This window comes from Empidonax traillii, unplaced genomic scaffold (genome assembly GCF_003031625.1).
Source record: "Empidonax traillii isolate 1590-97213 ecotype Southwest subspecies unplaced genomic scaffold, ASM303162v1 scaffold249:size1902748, whole genome shotgun sequence".
Classification (NCBI taxonomy): Eukaryota; Metazoa; Chordata; class Aves; order Passeriformes; family Tyrannidae; genus Empidonax; species Empidonax traillii.
Genome location: NW_020955442.1, coordinates 950,703 through 968,328, shown reverse-complemented (window position 1 = coordinate 968,328; position 17,626 = coordinate 950,703). Strand labels below are relative to the sequence as shown.

Below are 17,626 nucleotides of genomic sequence, written 5' to 3'. Positions count from 1 at the left end.
TGATGTTTGATGTAATAAATTTGAAATGTATTTTTAATCTGAGAAGTGGCATGTTGTTTATTTTGTGAGGCAAACTGTCTGAGGTAGCTACAGCAAGCATTGAAAAAGGATTTTTTTGAATTTCCATTTAGAGATGAAATGTCAGATAGAGTTCTTCTGTTGTTTGGTCTTAAATGACTGAAAAAAATTAATTTTCTGTGGTCTTTCTGTTGGTGACCCATCTTGTTCCTAGATGGTATTTGTGTTCATTGACTAAATCCCACTAAGAATATGCTTAACCGAATAGAGTTAAGTACAGCTTCAGAAATCTTCATCCAGTGCTGAAGTTATGTCCTCTACTGCTGTAAGAATTTGAAATAGTGACCTACTTCTTTTTTTAAAAAAATTAGTTTTTCTTAGCATAAAAAAAAAAAAAAAAAAAAAAAAAAAAAAAAAAAAGTTGAATTTTCTATATCTTGCTTAACTTCACTTGGTATCTGGTTATAGGCATACGAGGATGTTTTTAGTGGAAGTATATATGTCAGTTCTTTTCACCAATAATAAATGTAATCCTTCATTTTCAGATAGACCCTTAATTATTTTTAAATACCAGAAAGTAAATGATCCACACCCTCGCTGTTAATCATAATTTTTCATTTAATTTCAGACAGTACTAAGTCTGTGCGTGAGTAATGCCAATGTCTTCACATCCTAAATTAATATTGCCATTCTATAAAGTGCACAGTGCTGAACCTTCTTTAGTATTGTGTACATTTTTTACTATTTTGAAAAGTAAAGATGCCAAATCAATGTCTAGTAGTTACAATACCTTCTAAGGGCTTTGGCGTATGTGTATTTTACCTTAATTATATGTATTCCTCAGTGTTGGTTTATAATATAGTTCAATGCCAATCTGTTCATTTCAGGAGAAACTACTTTTAACAGTGGGCTTGAAAATTGCTTTTCTGATGCCTTCACATCAGACAAACATTTTAGGTCAGCTCTACAGTTGCAGTTACAAGTGTTGCTTGGAAGATCCCACTAGTCCTTGACGTTTAGAATAGGATGCTTGTGTTGTCCTTCAAATGTAATGTTTTTTAAAAGTTTTAGGGTAAAGTGCTTTACAATTATAGGTAACTTATACCTAGCCAGGGATTTTTTTAGTCAAATATAAAATCACACTGAAACCTTAATATATAATAGGTATAGCCTTCCCACCAAGCATGAAAAACAAAATGTGTCACAGAGCAGAATACATTAAGGCTTACGGACTGAGAAAGCAGCACATTTATTCATTCCTTCCCGGTGCAGTTTTAGAACATGATTTTGTCTCTGCTCCTGTTCAGAAAATGTTTTTGAGACTCTGTTAACCTCACATATAGATCCCAAGATCTAAAGAGGTCATTAAAGAGACACAGGGGAAACAAAACTGTACTCAGTAACAGAAATAAGATATCGCTCCCATAAGGAAAGCTCCTGAGTATGGACCCTGTGCTGTGGATCCTCACATATCACATAACCATTCCACCAAACGCCCACCTGGTTTCTACAGACACATGAGATAGATCCCCTTCCTTCTCTATGCAGTTTAGTTTAGCACACAAGGGAATAATTCTTATTTAACTTCAAGTAGAACATTGTACATGTCCTGGTGGTTGAATTTACTGACATTATGCCCCTTCTCATCTTTATGTTGCCTTTGTATCTGATCTGAAAAGTCCTAAGGGGAAAGCCATTTTTAAATGGGACCTAGATCCAAACCCTGATTTAGATTCCCTAAACAATTTAGATTTTGGAGTTAATGTGCAGCAATTTGCATAACATTCTGCTCTATTTTCAGCTAAAATTGCTCAGCACTTTTTTAAACTTGTAGCAAATTACTTTGCTAATGAGATTAAATTACCCTGTGATGTTACAGGTAAATTTGTCTGTAATAAATCTCACATGCCTTTGCAATATACGGATTGCAATAGACACATCAGAAGAAATAGTGGAGATGATTTAAAGTTTGAATCACTGCATTTTATCTTAAGAGACCTACTGTACTAACTATTCCCATAGGGTCAATGCAGTCAAGTTGGTCTGCAGCCTGTAGCCTCTTGGACTTTACTGTAGTGCTCTGGTCTATGTGGGCACACCAGTCTGCTCAAACAGTGAGCCTGAGAAGAACAGGGTGGCTGTAGTCAAAGAACGTCTCACAAACACTACACTGCCAGCCACCATTTAAAAATTCTTGGGCATTTGGTTCAGCCCACTTGTAGCTTCTCCTTCCAGCAACAGAACTGCTTGAAATCGATTCACAAGTGAAATAGTAAGCACTTACTCTGCTAGTTAGAAAAACAGCATCTGAGAACATTAAAACCAATTATTACAAATAATTTCCAGAAGCAAACCTAAACTGAATTGTCTTTTTAAGTTGGTGTTTATTGAATATATACTGCCACCTGTGCTAGTGTTCGGTTAGTTTTTAGTTCTGTTCCATATGTAACACAGTGACATTAAAATAATTCCATGTGTTTAAATACTTATATTTTGATATATTGAAACAAGCTTTCTTAATAACAGAAGTGTCAAAGAATAAGTGGTGGATGATGCAGTGTGTTATGTCAATTAAGCTGGCAATTAATATGTGTAGAAAGGCTTGATTGTTGTTAGATTTCCTTCACCTCCTTTGGATGAAGATTTATTCAAAAGTAATTATTAAGAAAAATGTGGAAATTAAGCATCTAACCATGAATTAATCTTTGAGTTAGGAATGTGGAGCTGTTAATAGTGGAAGACTTAATGTCTTATTGTTAAGAGGAGATTGTGTTATTTTAGAAGCACACTTTATCACTCTGTCAGTCTCTAACAACTTTTGTCACCTACTCTTAATCCTCTTCTATTTCCATTATATTTTACTTTGTAAGGTAGAGTAGTCAGAATTAGGTAGTCAGAAAAGGATGTTCCAGTTCTACCTCCTAGCAAAATTTGAACAATATCTCAGATACCCATTTGCTGATTATAAATAAAAGAGGAAGGGTGTTTGGGTTTCTATCACAGCTGTATTTTTAGTCTGTTTTGGAATACTTCATTATCTAACAATCTCTGACTAAACTGTTTTAAATTTGAAGCTTCCCTTTGCTTCTTTTTTGTATCTCTAGCTCTAATTTTTGCAGTCTTCCGAGGGATGGAAGAGGCAATTTCAGTTGCACAGTGATTGAAAGAGAGGGATTTGCTTCTTTTCGTTGCTGCTGGGCAGAATAGAATAATTTTTATTTCACAGATTTCACAGCATATATTTCAAAATAGATTCAAAACCTTAGTAGTAGTCAAAACAGCTAATGTCAATTAGCTTTGACTTGCTTTTGCTATTGCAAAGCCATAAGCAATAGCCAGATTCCATGGTCAGATTTCTCATAGCTCAATATGAAGAGAGGTCACTCACCTATATTTTGTTCACTCTTGTCTCATCAGTATCTATCCACAGTGTCTCTGATAGCTCTTTCCCACATCTCCTATCCATCTCATCAGCTATTCCAGCTCAAGGTTCACTCGTGTTACACCAATCCAGAATGTAGACCATCCTCATCCAGAGAAATTATTAGCAATTAGGATTAATAAGAAGATACAGCAGGACTGCAGTGATCAAGCAAAAGGTTGGCTGGACCAGCATACTGAAGCACAATTTATTTATACAGGACTAGGCCCTTTCATCTCATCCTTCTCTGTTTTCTCATGTTATTTCTCCCCCATGCGTTTGGATGTCTCCTGTTTCCTATCTTTGCCCTCCTGCTCAAACATCACATAGTTTGGCACGTTGTCATAATCCCTTGCAACATCCCATCAGCATGCTCTTTCCCATAGGACTCATAAGGACCTTCTCATTCATTCCTCTGTGTGCCCACTTTACCAGTTAATGAAGCTCAGGCTGAACCTCTCCAAGCCTTGAAGCCATTCCTTCAGTAGCCCATCAACCAGTGACCTCACAGACCTGGTCTTTTGCATTGTCTCTTGCTTTATAGGGTTTGTGTATGAAAGTGTGGTTTATTACTTTTTCTGTCTCATCTGTGTTTATATGCTGGACAGCCATTGAGCAGATGTTCACATAAAACAGATCTCATTACATTCCAGGTATCTACATAACCTTCACATCCTACATTTCATTTCCTTCCACCTATCCAACCCATATATTGTATTGAATTAGAAAAGCAAGTTATCAAGCAATTCATATGCTAAAACCATACAGTAATCAACTGTATATGTGTAGAGATAGATATAGATAGATATAGGTATAGATAGATATACTGTTTCAGACATATCATCAATGTATTATTGACTTGTTTTGCCAACACATATGCTTCTGGCTGGTCATATGTAACTCCTGGTAGATTAAGTATCGAACAGTCCGCTGTTGTGGTAAACACCATTGAATCAAAGGTGTCTCAGTTTGAGACAATTTGGAGGGGCAGAGACCTTAGATGGAAGGCTCCTTACTCTGATTCAACACCCCTGGTTCTCTCTAATACAGGGAGAGAGATATCAGATACACCCAGATGTAAGTGAAAAAAATGACTCTTTATCAAGAAGAATGCTAAGCAATACTGATAAAACTGGGTTGAGCTAACCAGAAAAATTCCCAAGCTCCCACCCACTGGACCAAAAGAAGATAGTGCCAGCCTCCCCCCATCCATTAAAACCTGACAGGAATAGTTGGAGAATCAGTGCTGGAGTGAGGCTGCAGTGCTGGCACAGGCACAAGACACCCACTGGATTCAGTGATGAGACCTGGTCACTGATGGTGGTTGTAATCCTGATCCGCTGAGGTGGCAGTAGAGGCTTGGGTGGTAGAAGTCCCATGGAGTAAGGGAAGGAGACCTTGAACCTGCCTGATGAAGTCTGTGTGGTCTTTTATTGGGCTCAGAGTAGGTGGAAATGCCTCTGATACCTCCACTGGGATGGGGAGTTCTTCACTGGATGATTAATACTGGATCACAGAACCTTTCAAGAGTTTTTGACACTTTCTAAGCACAGGTGGATCTATTATGGCCATCAGCAGAGATGAATATCTTCAGGTCATGTGAGTGAATTGTCCTGATGTCTCCCTGAGGCAGATGAGTTATTTGTGTTAGGGCAAGGAAACAATACCCAGCTCTTAGCCTGAGGTGACAGCTTGCACACCCTCTGAGTCATCAGCCTTCCAGTCTTTTCACACTGGTGGATACATTTTTCTCCTAGAAGAGTACCACCCTTATCTTAAATCCCTCTCCACAGTCTAAATTAGTAGGCATATTTGGAGAAAAGGAAAAAAAAAAAAAAAAGGTGAATAAGAGTCTTTGTGTAACCCAGTACAAAAGTCAGCCTTGAAACTGATAAATTATATTTCTCAGAGGATCTTGACATGAGATACCCAAGCTGTCCTTATTGGGAACATAATTATCACTGCTTCCAGTACTGACCTAAACCCCTTCTTGAGTCCAAATTCACTTTTTATTTTCATTGTGTGGGTACCAATACCTTCTCAGATGTAGTGCAAAAAACTTTCATGTGATACTAGAGGAGAAAACTCTGGCTTCAAGCTGACATGAGTGCACTTTCCTCAACCTGTGTACTAAAGTCTGATACCTCTTCCTGTCCTGTCTGTCTGTGTCATGGCATCATGGGACTTGACAAGAGCAAGTGCTTCTGATCAACAAGTAGACGGTGGCATTAATGGCAGAGAGCCAACTTTAAAAGGAAAATTTGAAAATGTCCTGGTAAAAGAACACGTGGTTCATCAGATGAGAGCAGCTCTCTGCTTGCCATGGATTTTTTTTTTTTTTTTTTTTTTGGTGGCAAAAATCATGTAATTTCTGTTCTGTCAGTTTTTAGTTTGATTGGAATAGATTCCTGATTTATTAGTAAAGCTGAACAATGAATTCAGACTTATACATGCTGAGCTTCCTGATCTTGATAGGGTTTGCCATACGCTCCATAATCCAGGTGTGAAAGAGCACAGCTCTTTATTTAACAGCTCTCTAACAGCATTTTCCGAAGATGTATACAAAATATTTCTAGTGAGAAGAAAGAAAATAACTTTCAGAAATTGACAGTATCCATGAATTAAGAGTAATAGGAAATAACCCAACACAGATTGACCCAGCATTGTTAATACTTCTAGTCTGATCTTCTTTTTTATTATTTTGAGAAGAGATGGCATGAAAAGGGGACAGTGCATTCAAGACATGGTCATATATGACTGGGCAAACTCAGTGGTGCTCCAGAGTTGAAGGTTATTTGTTTGACTTCAGAAGTGGCTACTTTGGGGTTGGACTCTGTGAGAATAGAGTTGGTCTCCTGTATCTACTGACTACTTGGTACTCTACTGTTGGTTTATTTCTACTAGGAAACAGACTCTGGCAATATTCTATTTTCTTTTTCTCCTAGATCAAACAAGGCAGCAGCCACGAATATGTCAATAAACATTAAATAGAGAAATTTTCTTTTCATCTTGACTTAGGAGAGAGACAGAACTATCTATCAAAAGTCCTTTGAGGGCTTGGGATTTGATGCCCCATTGGTGCAAATTGCTGTTTATCCACCCGTCCCGGTATTGGTGAAGACATTTGGCAGTAGCACTGCTGAATTCATTGGAGCCGTGACTAACTTAGTTTGACTGAGATCCGCCCCAGGAGACTCTCTTGGTCAGAATTGTCCTCCAGGCTGTAGCTCTTAACTCCCTAAAAGACTTGAACAAATAGTTTCATTTCCTTTGCCTCAAACAAATAATTTCATTTCCTTTACCTCTATTTCCATAAATTTAAATAGATTCTGGTAGTATTCACCACAGTCTCACAATTTGTCAGGCATAGTTGAACCTGCTGGAGAATATAGTTTTAAACAGCTATATAGATATGTGATGGAAACACAAAGCTGGGGTGAGACTTCTGGTGAATAAGGGCTATTGAAAAAAAAACCAAAAAACAAAAAACAAAACCAAGACAGTAGTCCAGATAAAAAACAGCGTCAGAAACTGTGCTCCCAGTTGAGAGCAATCAGTTTCATCTCTCCCTGCTTGACACAATTTCTCTGCCAAGTATCTGAGCTTGGAAATTCAAAGAAAGTTTGCAAAGTAAATCATGTCTTTCACAGGTAAGAATAGGATCTTTCTTCAATAAAATTTAAAAATTTTTTCAAGTTATGTAAAGTGTTATGTAACATCTGTTTCATTTCTGTTGTATTACCCATATATTTTTTTTTTACAGAAATGCATTTTAGATTAATATTTAATGCTCTCGCTTTTAAGAAACTATCTTTGAATCATTTCAGTCTGCTGCTGACTTCAGGTTCCTGGGAGAGGAGGAGCTGCATGAGCTTAATACTAGTGTGCTGTCAGCTACCACAACTGAAAAGGGAAGGTGCAGCTCAGGAATACAGTCTGAATGTGTCAGAACCACACATTTCCCCTTAGAAATGAGCAGAAAATAGCAAAGCCTATCACCTGAGAGCATCCATAAACTGCTGAGGAGCGTGAGATGCCACTTGGTTGTGTCAAAGAGGGAGAGGGGGGAAAAAAACATAGACACAGTTCCTCTGAAAGGAGGCAGAGCCATTTGAGTCTTTGTATGAACTGCAGTACGCAGAATGATTTTTGCTACAAAGTAATATTTTTTTCTCATTCTTAATATTTTTTTTTAGTAGTGAAGCAATTAAAATATTCATTCAACATATTGTGCTTTGAAAATATAATTCACAAAGATCAGCAGGCATGTTTTCATTCTGTCTTTCCTGATATTACTCATCACACCAGGCAACTCATTTATTTTTTAACTGTATTCTTTCTTCTATCAGATCTTGTTTCTTTTCAGAGGTTGAAGTGTGAAACTCAGTGGTTGATTCACCTTTTGTAAAACTGATGCATAAATTTTTGTTCCTAGTCTATTTAGTAAATGTCATCTGTTTTGTACGTAGGTGGCTCTTGGTGTAGAATGGCTGGTTTTGAAAATCTGGTTAGCAGAGGAAGCAAACGTATTTCCGTATGAAGGTTAAATGGTGATAGATTGTAAAACCAAGCAAACAAACAAACCTCACCCCTCACCTCTCCCAGATGAACTTGGTAAATTTTTCCTGGCTTGGAAATGAGCTAATTGATTCATTGCAAGTTGTCCTGTTCACATGGGAAAGTTATGACCAGTGAGATAAATTACAACACCTTTTCTCTTTGACCTGTTTATCTGGTTTCATCTGAAAGATGTCATGGTTTCTCTGAGCTGCAGAAGCATAGATTCTCAAAAAGATGAATAAACTTTTCTGCCTGAAATTGATATATTTTACCAATGTCCGTTCGTATCTCTGCACTCTCCACATAGTGCTGGTCACTGTAGTCTTTGAGGTGATCTGCCTGTTGCTCAGGAAGTTGGACATGACTTACTCATATAGTACCTATTTAAGGGAAAATATAAACACTAGCATTTTGGCATTTAGGACAAGGCTGTGTTGTAACTGTATAGGCATTAAAACATTTTAACACTGTAACATCTTGGTATATATGCTTTTTGACTACACAAGTGCTTTATTTGTTGGTCTTCCTGTTATTAAAAAAACAAGTATGTGCCAGATAAACTGGTAGAAGAAAGAGAGATAACTTCTGTTTCAGCAGTGAGTAATTTCATATAGCTCAATTTTTGAACCCCAAGAGCTGAATTGTTTTCCAGTCCTTATTTGCAGTGAATCATAGAACCATTTAGGTTGGAAATGACCTCTAAGGTCATCGAGTCCAACCATTAACTTCAAAGCCCATCATTAAGTGACACATCTACATTACTTTTAAATACCTTTGGGGATGGTGACTCTACCACTTCCCTGGGCTACCTGTTCTAGTGCTTGACAACTCTTTTGGTGAAGAATTTTTTCATAATATCCAACCTGAACCTCCCCTGACATAACTTAAGACCATTTTCTCTTGTCCTACCCCATTCTACTTGGAGAAGAGACCGACCCCCATCTGACTACAGTCTCCTTTCAGGTAGTTGTAGAGAGCAGTAAGGTCCCCTGTGAGCCTCATTTTCTCCAGGCTAAACAACCCAAGTTCCCTCAGCTTGTCATCAGGGGACTTGTGCTCCCGACCCTTTGCTGCTCGGTTGCTCTTCTCTGGACTCACTCCAGCACCTCAATGTCTTTCTTGGAGTGAGTGGCCCAGAACTTTACACAGGATTCAAGGTATGGCCTCACCAGTGCTGAGTACAGGGAGACAACCACTGCCCAAGTCCTGCTGGCCACACTATTGTTGATACAGGCCAGGATGCCATTGACCTTCTTTGACACTGAGTACACTGCTGGCTCATGTTCAGCCAGCTTTTGACAGTTCCTTTTCCAACTGACATTTTTCTAGCTGCTCTTCCACAAGCCTGTAGCGTTGCATGGGGTTGTTGTGACTGTAACACGTGACACAGCACTTTGCCTTGTGTAAGATCCATGAAATGCCGTACGTCGGTATGACTCCCCTCTGCAGGACCACAGAACACATGCCCATGCAAGAACAGCTTCACAAATATTTTAAAACTTTTTTGTCTTAAAAGTAAAATGGACGGCTGAAGTGCCTGGCTGGCTTTGGGCCTCAGCCAACTATACATATGGGGAAAATTTTTGACAGAGATGTCTGTATAACTTGCTTGAAGCTAAAATGTTGTACTCCTTGGATGTTAGTTTTGAATCAGTGTGGCTTCTTAAAATTAGATTCAAGACTGGTTACTGTTTGAGGAACAAATAGTGCCAGAGAGTAAAAAGATGTATTTGTTGGGAACAGATTTTATAATAAATTGTACTTGGTATTCTTACCGTCTTGATCATTTGCTGAAATACTTTTGTGCTTTTTCTGTAATGATATTTTATATAAGATATATAAGATATCGCTTTAGAAATTTCTTTTGTAGGCCACCTTGTGTATGCATAAGGCTTCTGTTCCTACATCACTGAAGGGTCTCCCTCAATCTTAGTAGAACAAGCTTGCCACAATGTATTTGTCATCCTCGTCTGTTAGTGCAGACTTCCTCCTTTGGTTTTCATCTTTGCTCATCCCAATTCAGTTGATATAACATCTTTACTGAGAGTAGTTGCTCACATTCCCAGGGATTAAATGTAAAGGCAGGACTACTAAAAACTTTATGACATTAGGTGCTTTCTTTTGTTTGCTATAGTCTAGTAATTTTTCCTCTAGCTTGTGATGTGTTACACTCTTAAAGGAGATGATGTTTCTCCTGCACAGGAGAAACCCTTGCCAAGACAAACCTTGATGAACCATGAGAAACCTTCATGAGGCAACACTCTTGGCTGACTTTGACTGCTTTTACAGAGGTTCTGGTTTGTCAGTTTGTACAGTTATGTTGGCACTGAAAAAAATAATACAAGGAATCAGAGCAGTGTAATGTAGCAGGGTCGCAGTGCTACCAGCACACCTTTGCTGGCCCACAGCCTGCATAAACCACAGCTTAATTTCATTGGATAGAATTTATTAATACCACTGTTCATTCCCTGACTTAATGATTATCACTTTGTCCTGTTTCAGATAAGAAGACAAGGCGGAATACAATTACTGGTGGACCTATTGGACCATCGGATGACAGAAGTCCACCGTAGTGCCTGTGGAGCTTTGAGAAACTTGGTATATGGGAAGGCAAATGATGACAACAAAATTGCTCTGAAAAACTGTGGTGGTATCCCAGCATTAGTACGGTTACTCCGCAAGACTACAGATTTGGAAATCAGAGAACTGGTCACAGGTTTGAATCTTTCAGTATTTTTGTTCAAACTGTATATCGGTCTTGCAAGCACAGTTCTGTGCTGCATGCCACTTACTCCATCAGTAACTGCTTTATTACCACATTATTTCCCATAACAAAAAAATTTCAAGCTTTTTGGATATATGTAATGTATGAATAGCTTTGAATATCACACAATTTACAGATGTAGGCATGGCTTAAGCCTATGATTTCTGGTTCACTTCATTCTTGGTTTGCCATGAATGTTCTTGCAGATGTGCTCCATATGTTCTGGTGGGAATCCTCTCCATCCTGTCTGGTGTAGGGCTGCTCATGCAGAAGTTATATTTTACTGAATTTACTTACAAGCTGTTACTCATTCCTTTTATATTCTATGTAGTGAGGAGGATTGGTTTGGGGGTTTTCTACCTTTCTTGAGGTTCTGATAGGAAAATGGAATACTATGGTGGAGAGGTGGATGACATCATCATCTGAAGCTTTTTTTTCTGAAATTTGGTACCATGCTATGTAATATGCTATACACAGAGCATGCAGGTAGTGAAAGTTTATTTCTTTTCTTGATAAAGTAGAATCTGGTCTTTTTAAGATTGTTTGGACTTTTTCTCTTATGAAATTCAAAGGAGAGGGGAGTGGGAGTGGTGTTCAGAAATACAGGAATGCTGTCAAAGAGGGCAGATCTGAAATGTTTGGAGGTTTTTTTCCCCTTGTCCCTAAGATATCCTATTTAGTATGCACAACAGAAGCTAAATGGTGGGATTTTCTATTTTTCGCTTTGTGACTTAATTCTTAAAAATATTTTAATCATCCTATTTTCGGTGCCTATATTTTCATTATGATTTTCCTACTAAAATATGTAAGAAAATTTCTTATTTCTCTCACAGAATTATCAGAGTACATGTTATCTATGCTTCTGTACTTACCTTTTCTTCAGGCCTCATTTAGGATACAATTGATAGGATTATCATCCTTTGGTTGGCTCCAGGTTCCTTCCTTGAGGGTGTCTGAATAAACTGCATGGTGTTTATTAAATATAGATTTTTATGTTTTATTTTGTGTCTTAGTTGCAACACTTATCACCTCCTACTTGTTAGTCAGGATTAATAGGGCAGAGATACTGGGTTGCATGAGCTCAGATAATGCCTCCTGTAGAGTGACAGAATTACTGACAAATCTAATAAAGTGTAACCACTACTTCAGATTCAACGTCCTTTTTTGTCTCTTGGTTATGTTGTTGGTGTCCTGGCTCCAGGGAACATTTTACCTATTTACTCTGAGTAGTAAGAGGCAAACTGCTGATAAACATCAGCAGTACACCTCATCAGTCACAGTGGCACTTCCCACACCATCTGTAAATGGAACACATAATGTCACTAGGTCATTTTAAGAAAATATATGGGGCTATGATTTACATTGATTCCATTGCACAGTGTGTTGTTAAATTTTCCTCAATTCCCATAGAAAGAAAGAATGTGTGGGCTAGAAGTGTTACTGCCAAGAGGAGTAGGTCCTTACCTTCAATGGTAGGCAGTAACCTGCCTTTATACAGGTAGATGCAGCTCCCCACGATGATGAGCATCAGCAGTGGGGGACATGTATGAAAGGGGAGAAGAGTGAGATGGTGACCCTGAGGCCTGGAATCAAAGTCAGTGGTATTTCTGGTTTTATATTGGGGTTTTTTGTTTGTTTTTAATAGCCAGTATATCCCAGAAGGCCACTGCTTGCCCTGGCCCTGTTTTGTACCTTTCAGAATGTAAATCACTTGTCCTTGCTTTCAAAATGCAAACCTGGTTGTGGTAGTGTTCTACAAAATATCCTTTCAAAGTAAGGCTCATGGTTGCAACTCTCATCTTGCATCTCTTAGGAAACAGGCTGAAGTCATGCATCTGAATCAGTTCTCCTTTGCTTTTTTTTTTTGTAAAATCTTGTAGTGTGACAGCTACCCCAGCTCAATTCCTGCCTTCTCTCCTTTCTGGGGAAGGAAAGCTAGCTCCTGCAGCAGGTTCCTCAGTAATGGAAAGATTTGATTTGGGGACAGGCACAAGGAAAAATAAAAGAAGTTCCTCATGCTTTCCATCAGCCTTCCTGAGCTGAGGTGGCAGGAAGGTGATTATTTCAGTTGGGTCACTGTAGCCTGAAAGAGATACAGAGAAAGTAATAGCTGTTGTCTGGTTTGGGAGTAAACATAATACCTTGAGCCTTTCTCTCTCATGTTCATTGTGCATCCTGTCTATATAAAACCTGCACTTATTTGTTACTATTAGAGAGGACACAAAGTTCCTGCCTTAGGAATTCATACGTGCTCTGATGTTGCTACCACTAAATACTCCTTCAGCATTTGTCCTCAGAGCACTTCTCTTAGGTGGGGAAGTGTCATTATCTCGGTTTTACAGGTGGGGAACTGGGCCTATCAAGTGTAAATGACCTGTCCAGAAATGTGGCAAGGTGAAGGTGTGAATCACTCTGAATAGGCACTCAGCTGCAAGGGAAGAAATATGGGCAGGAGAAGTTTTTCAGCAGCTCAATTTGTCTGGTAGCAGTGAATATTCATTGCCTGCCCCAAGTACCACGCAGCTCTCACCCGACAGAGCCAAAGTTCTGATATAAGTTCCTTCCTCAAACGTGCACATTTTCTTCCTTTTTTTTTTGCTTCTCCCTAAGGAGATTATAACTTATATTTCCAGCAATCTCAAGACTGGCTTTGGAAGGGTATTTAAACCTGCAGACTAGCTTTCTATCTCAGTAGCTTCTTGATTGTCAAGGTTGCCTTTGGCACCATTTGTGGCTTTTCCTCTTTTCCAGATACTTCTTTCTGGCATAATCTCTCCAAAACAGTTTTGGAGTTTTTCACTTTTTCCTTTATCTTGTCTTTCTCCTCCTCACTAGCACAGGTCTTGGGCTGATACTTGAAAACCTTACCATGCTCCAGTTTTTGGATTGCACAAATTTAACCGCATAGCAAAGTATTAGAGCTTCAAGGCTCTCTCATGTCGAGCAAATGGTTTCAGTGCAGGTTCCCGTGTAAAAGCCATGAGGGAACTGTGCTGCCTGGCTGTTAAAAAGTTAGATGGTGTTAATGCCCAGGAAATGCTTCCTAAGATATGGAAAGAGTTTTCTTACAGAAATAATTCCACAGTCACAGGTTTTTACTAGAAGAATGTGGATAAACTGAGGTATACAAAAGAATAGATACATTTTTGTGAAATTGAACTACTCTGATAGAAATAGAGATGTCAGCATGGCTACAGCCTCTGGTAATTTCCAGAGACTCAAGGAGAACCAGAATTACAATACCTTGTTGACTGTAGGTCAGTCTGTAAATGAAAATAAATAGATGTAAGCTGGATGTGCCATACTTAACTTAGCCATCTTTTCACCCCAGCTCTCTGCTACTAGTTCCCACAGTAGCTCATGTTAATAGGAAAAAATAAAAGCCTTCGATTTTAAAATAATTAAATGTTAACACTTTTCTAATAAATGTAAATAGACAAGAACACAGTATAAAATTAGCACAGATCCTGCAGATGGTAGAAAGAAATGTTTTAACTTGGCAATAATGAAAATGAGTAACTGATTTCTGATTCTCTTGCCTTTCCCGAGTTAATTATGAACCCTTCCATGAAATTCTATTTTAGCATTCTTTCTATTTGTTATGCTGTCAAGGGAAAAAAATTACATGAAAACTGTGACATATTAGCAAGGATAACACAAGAATCCCATGAATGCCTTGTGGAGAAGGTGAGGTCAAGCAGCTGTTGCTAGATCCTTTCCAATCAGAGCATTCTATGATTCTGTGATTCAACCAATCCTTGCTCCCTGTTCCATCAGCTCCATTGGATAACTGGGTATCTATCTCAGATAAAATTATTTAAACTGCTATGCTTCTCATTGTTTACAAACAAAATCCATCTCAACTAGAAAAACAGTTTCTCCCTATGAACAATAAGCTAGCTGAATAGAAAAAAAATCCATTTAAAGAGTACCCTTATGACTGTTTCACCTGTTTTCAAACTGTGCATATCATTTTTGATTGAAAAGTAAAATTGGATAATTCATTTTTAGAAAGCATATAATGATAAAGAGCTATAGCTATAAATAATGTCAGGAGAAATTATTTTTTCCTATGCTAGCAGCCAGCCTCCTGCTTATTTTGGTTGACAGTAAGGTGTCAGAGATTTAACTATTGTCTACTGAGAATGTATAAATTTAAAAAATTATCACATTTACAAAAAATGGAAAAAAGCATAAACTATCTAATATACTATATATTGTATATATATCTATATACTATTTGCAGATGGGTACATATTGACTCTATGTATTTCATTCACATTTTTGTTCACTGGAATAAAAAGCATATATTCCATGCTTGCAAAATACTATGTTTTGTACAAAATGTTTCTCTCAAAAAAGCACTAGTTGTCCAAATAGCTTTGACCCACAGTCAGATTAGACAAAAAAAAATTTCATTTACTTCCCAGGTTTTGGATTCCAGTATACATTAGTGTTGTTGTTAATTTCATCTGTGGCTTGGTTATTCCTCTGTTGTCACCCCATGTGATGCAACATTATTATGTAGTCGTTTTACATTTCTGTTCCAGTTTTAGTAGTTGCCATATGTTTATAATAAGGAATTTATAACCTTATTGATAGTCTTTCCATGTTATTCGAAGCAATTACATGTTGTCCACCTTATAACTATCTGGTTTAAGTTAACTGCTGCAGGTGAAACCTCCTTTTTGATTACATACTGCTTATTAGTATGTGCATAAATTATTGGCAGATTAGTCAAGAAACTCCAGAAGGGTCCCTTTGAGCCTTGTATGTGTCTTTGCTAATCTATGTAGTTGCAAGTTAGTGAGCCTGCAGTGATATGTAAAGCACGTTTAAGGGAGTATTCTATTTAAATGGACTTTTTGGTTTACTTCAGTGGAAGGTTTAATTTTATTTCATTTTCTTAGGTAATTCTGGCCACTTCTGTAGAATTTTTAACTTCCTAGTACAAGAGCAATTCTTGTCTTGGGGGGGTTCCCAAAATCAAAATTACGGGCCTGCAGTTGTTTCCTATTTGTGATGTTATTTTCTAATTGACTTCATAAGGTATTACACTAGTGACTTTTTGTATAGTAAATCATATATTATGGCAAAGGGTTGACTATTTAGTACTTGGGATCTTGAAGCAGTTTATCAATTTAATAATTTTCTGCAAAAGTGCCCTTGACATTAGCTTAGCTACTGGAGTGTGTAAACACAGATGTGAAATTTTATTGTGATATAAACATTCATTTAGAGGTGGCACTTATTTGTAACCCTATTGCTCTCTGGAAATTTGATTTGAAAATAAGTAAGGCTGTTTTATCCCACTCAGAGGTGACTTTGCCACAGACTTAAGTAAAGAAGAATCAAACTCTTCCATGAGCTGCATTCTTACAGCATTTAACCTTGATGTAATTCTTACAATATCTATTATAATCCTTTTCTTTGCAGGTTTATATTAGATATTCCAGTATTGATCCTATTAAATATCCCATTCCTTAGTTGTATTCAGCTTTTGTAATGAAGCAATGCAAGTATAAGGCTACTTGGCCAGTGAAAGGCCTGATTAATTAACAGCTTTCGATATGTAATATAAAAAGATAGAAAGGAAAATAAATGGATGAAGTGGTTGCTTTTGGAACCAAAGTGAGGATTTTAGCATTACATTAAGTGCAAATTAGATTATAAAGTTCTGTGGTTTAGGTTCAGATACATATCGTGGCTATCACTAACTTTTTCAAACAGACAACATGAAAAATTGTCATGATAGCATAACCATAGTAAGGCTGCTGCTACAAGGCTGGCTTAAGTTTGGTTCATTATATGCTTACCTAAGAGAGTAAGGCTGCCAAGTATCATTTTGGGCTGATAACTGTGTAGTTAAAGAAAATGGAGACGAGATAAATGCAGAATGTATACAAACTGCCTCTTAAGATGCAGCTCTGTGAATTAGATTCTCCTCTGCCTCCAGTATCTGATCACTCTGTCCTGTCAAGTCAAGGAAGTTAGAAAGGTTAAGCATAGAGGTGGATAACTGCTAGCACAGAACACTGCTTTCAGAAGTGCATGGTTTGATTTTGGCAAGAAAATATGTTCATTCATTTCTTGCTTAGTGTCTCCTCTGCACGTAAGCGAATTCTGTAATAACTTTAAACAAGTGTTTGGAGAAACTTACCAAACACAGAGGCAGGTAACTTACAGAGTTTAAGTGTAATTATTTTTTAAATAATGGATTTAGGATGAGATTCACAAATTTCAAATTACTTGCTTAGGCACTAAAGTTTGCTTGTGTGTTTTAAATGCTTTTCATTCAAAATGTAGATTTGAAGGGTATTAGCTCTAATAAATATTTCCTACTCTTTCTCTAAATTGATGTAATTGCAAGTACAATATCGTACCGCAGTCAATTTTAAAACTTGATCAAATATTTTCACCTAATTTACTTCTAATTAGTGTTTTAAATAAAAGCTGGTTTTAACATTAACAACATTATTTGTGTGCTGAAAATTCCTATCTGTTTACTCTGAATTGAAACCAGTGGTGGAATGAGGAATTGCATATTACAGTTTTTACAGTATTTTTTTCTTCAAGTACAAAAGCTTTTTCATTTTCCCAAGTTTTCATAATAGTTTGACTCCCTCTGTTTGCTTGAGATATTTTAAGCAAAGTCTTTTTCAACCTCTGCCCTGAATTTTGTGAGCCAATGAGAATTTCATATAAAATGACACGCTCTGTCAAATCCCCTGCAAGTCTCAGATTGCTGTAACAACAATGCATTTAATCTCACAGCCAAAACTTACCATAGGCTAGTTAATGGTTCCTTGCTGTTACATTTGAAGTCTTGTTACGGGGAAAAAAGGAAACCAAGGATTTGATGA

General features: G+C 37.5%; 1 protein-coding gene across 14 annotated transcripts in view; it reads left to right on the top strand.

Moving 5' to 3' along the window:
* Nucleotides 1-17,626, top strand: part of CTNND2 (catenin delta 2) — a 644,208-nt gene that overhangs the window by 486,939 nt on the left and 139,643 nt on the right. For all 14 annotated transcript variants that reach the window (XR_003571787.1, XM_027889023.1, XM_027889022.1 and 11 more), the window contains one exon: nucleotides 10,502-10,715. Coding sequence is in view for 13 of the 14 variants with exons in the window: in XM_027889023.1 (XP_027744824.1) it covers nucleotides 10,502-10,715 (214 nt within the window). In the remaining variant the exon portion in view is untranslated. The remainder of the gene's footprint in view (nucleotides 1-10,501; nucleotides 10,716-17,626) is intronic.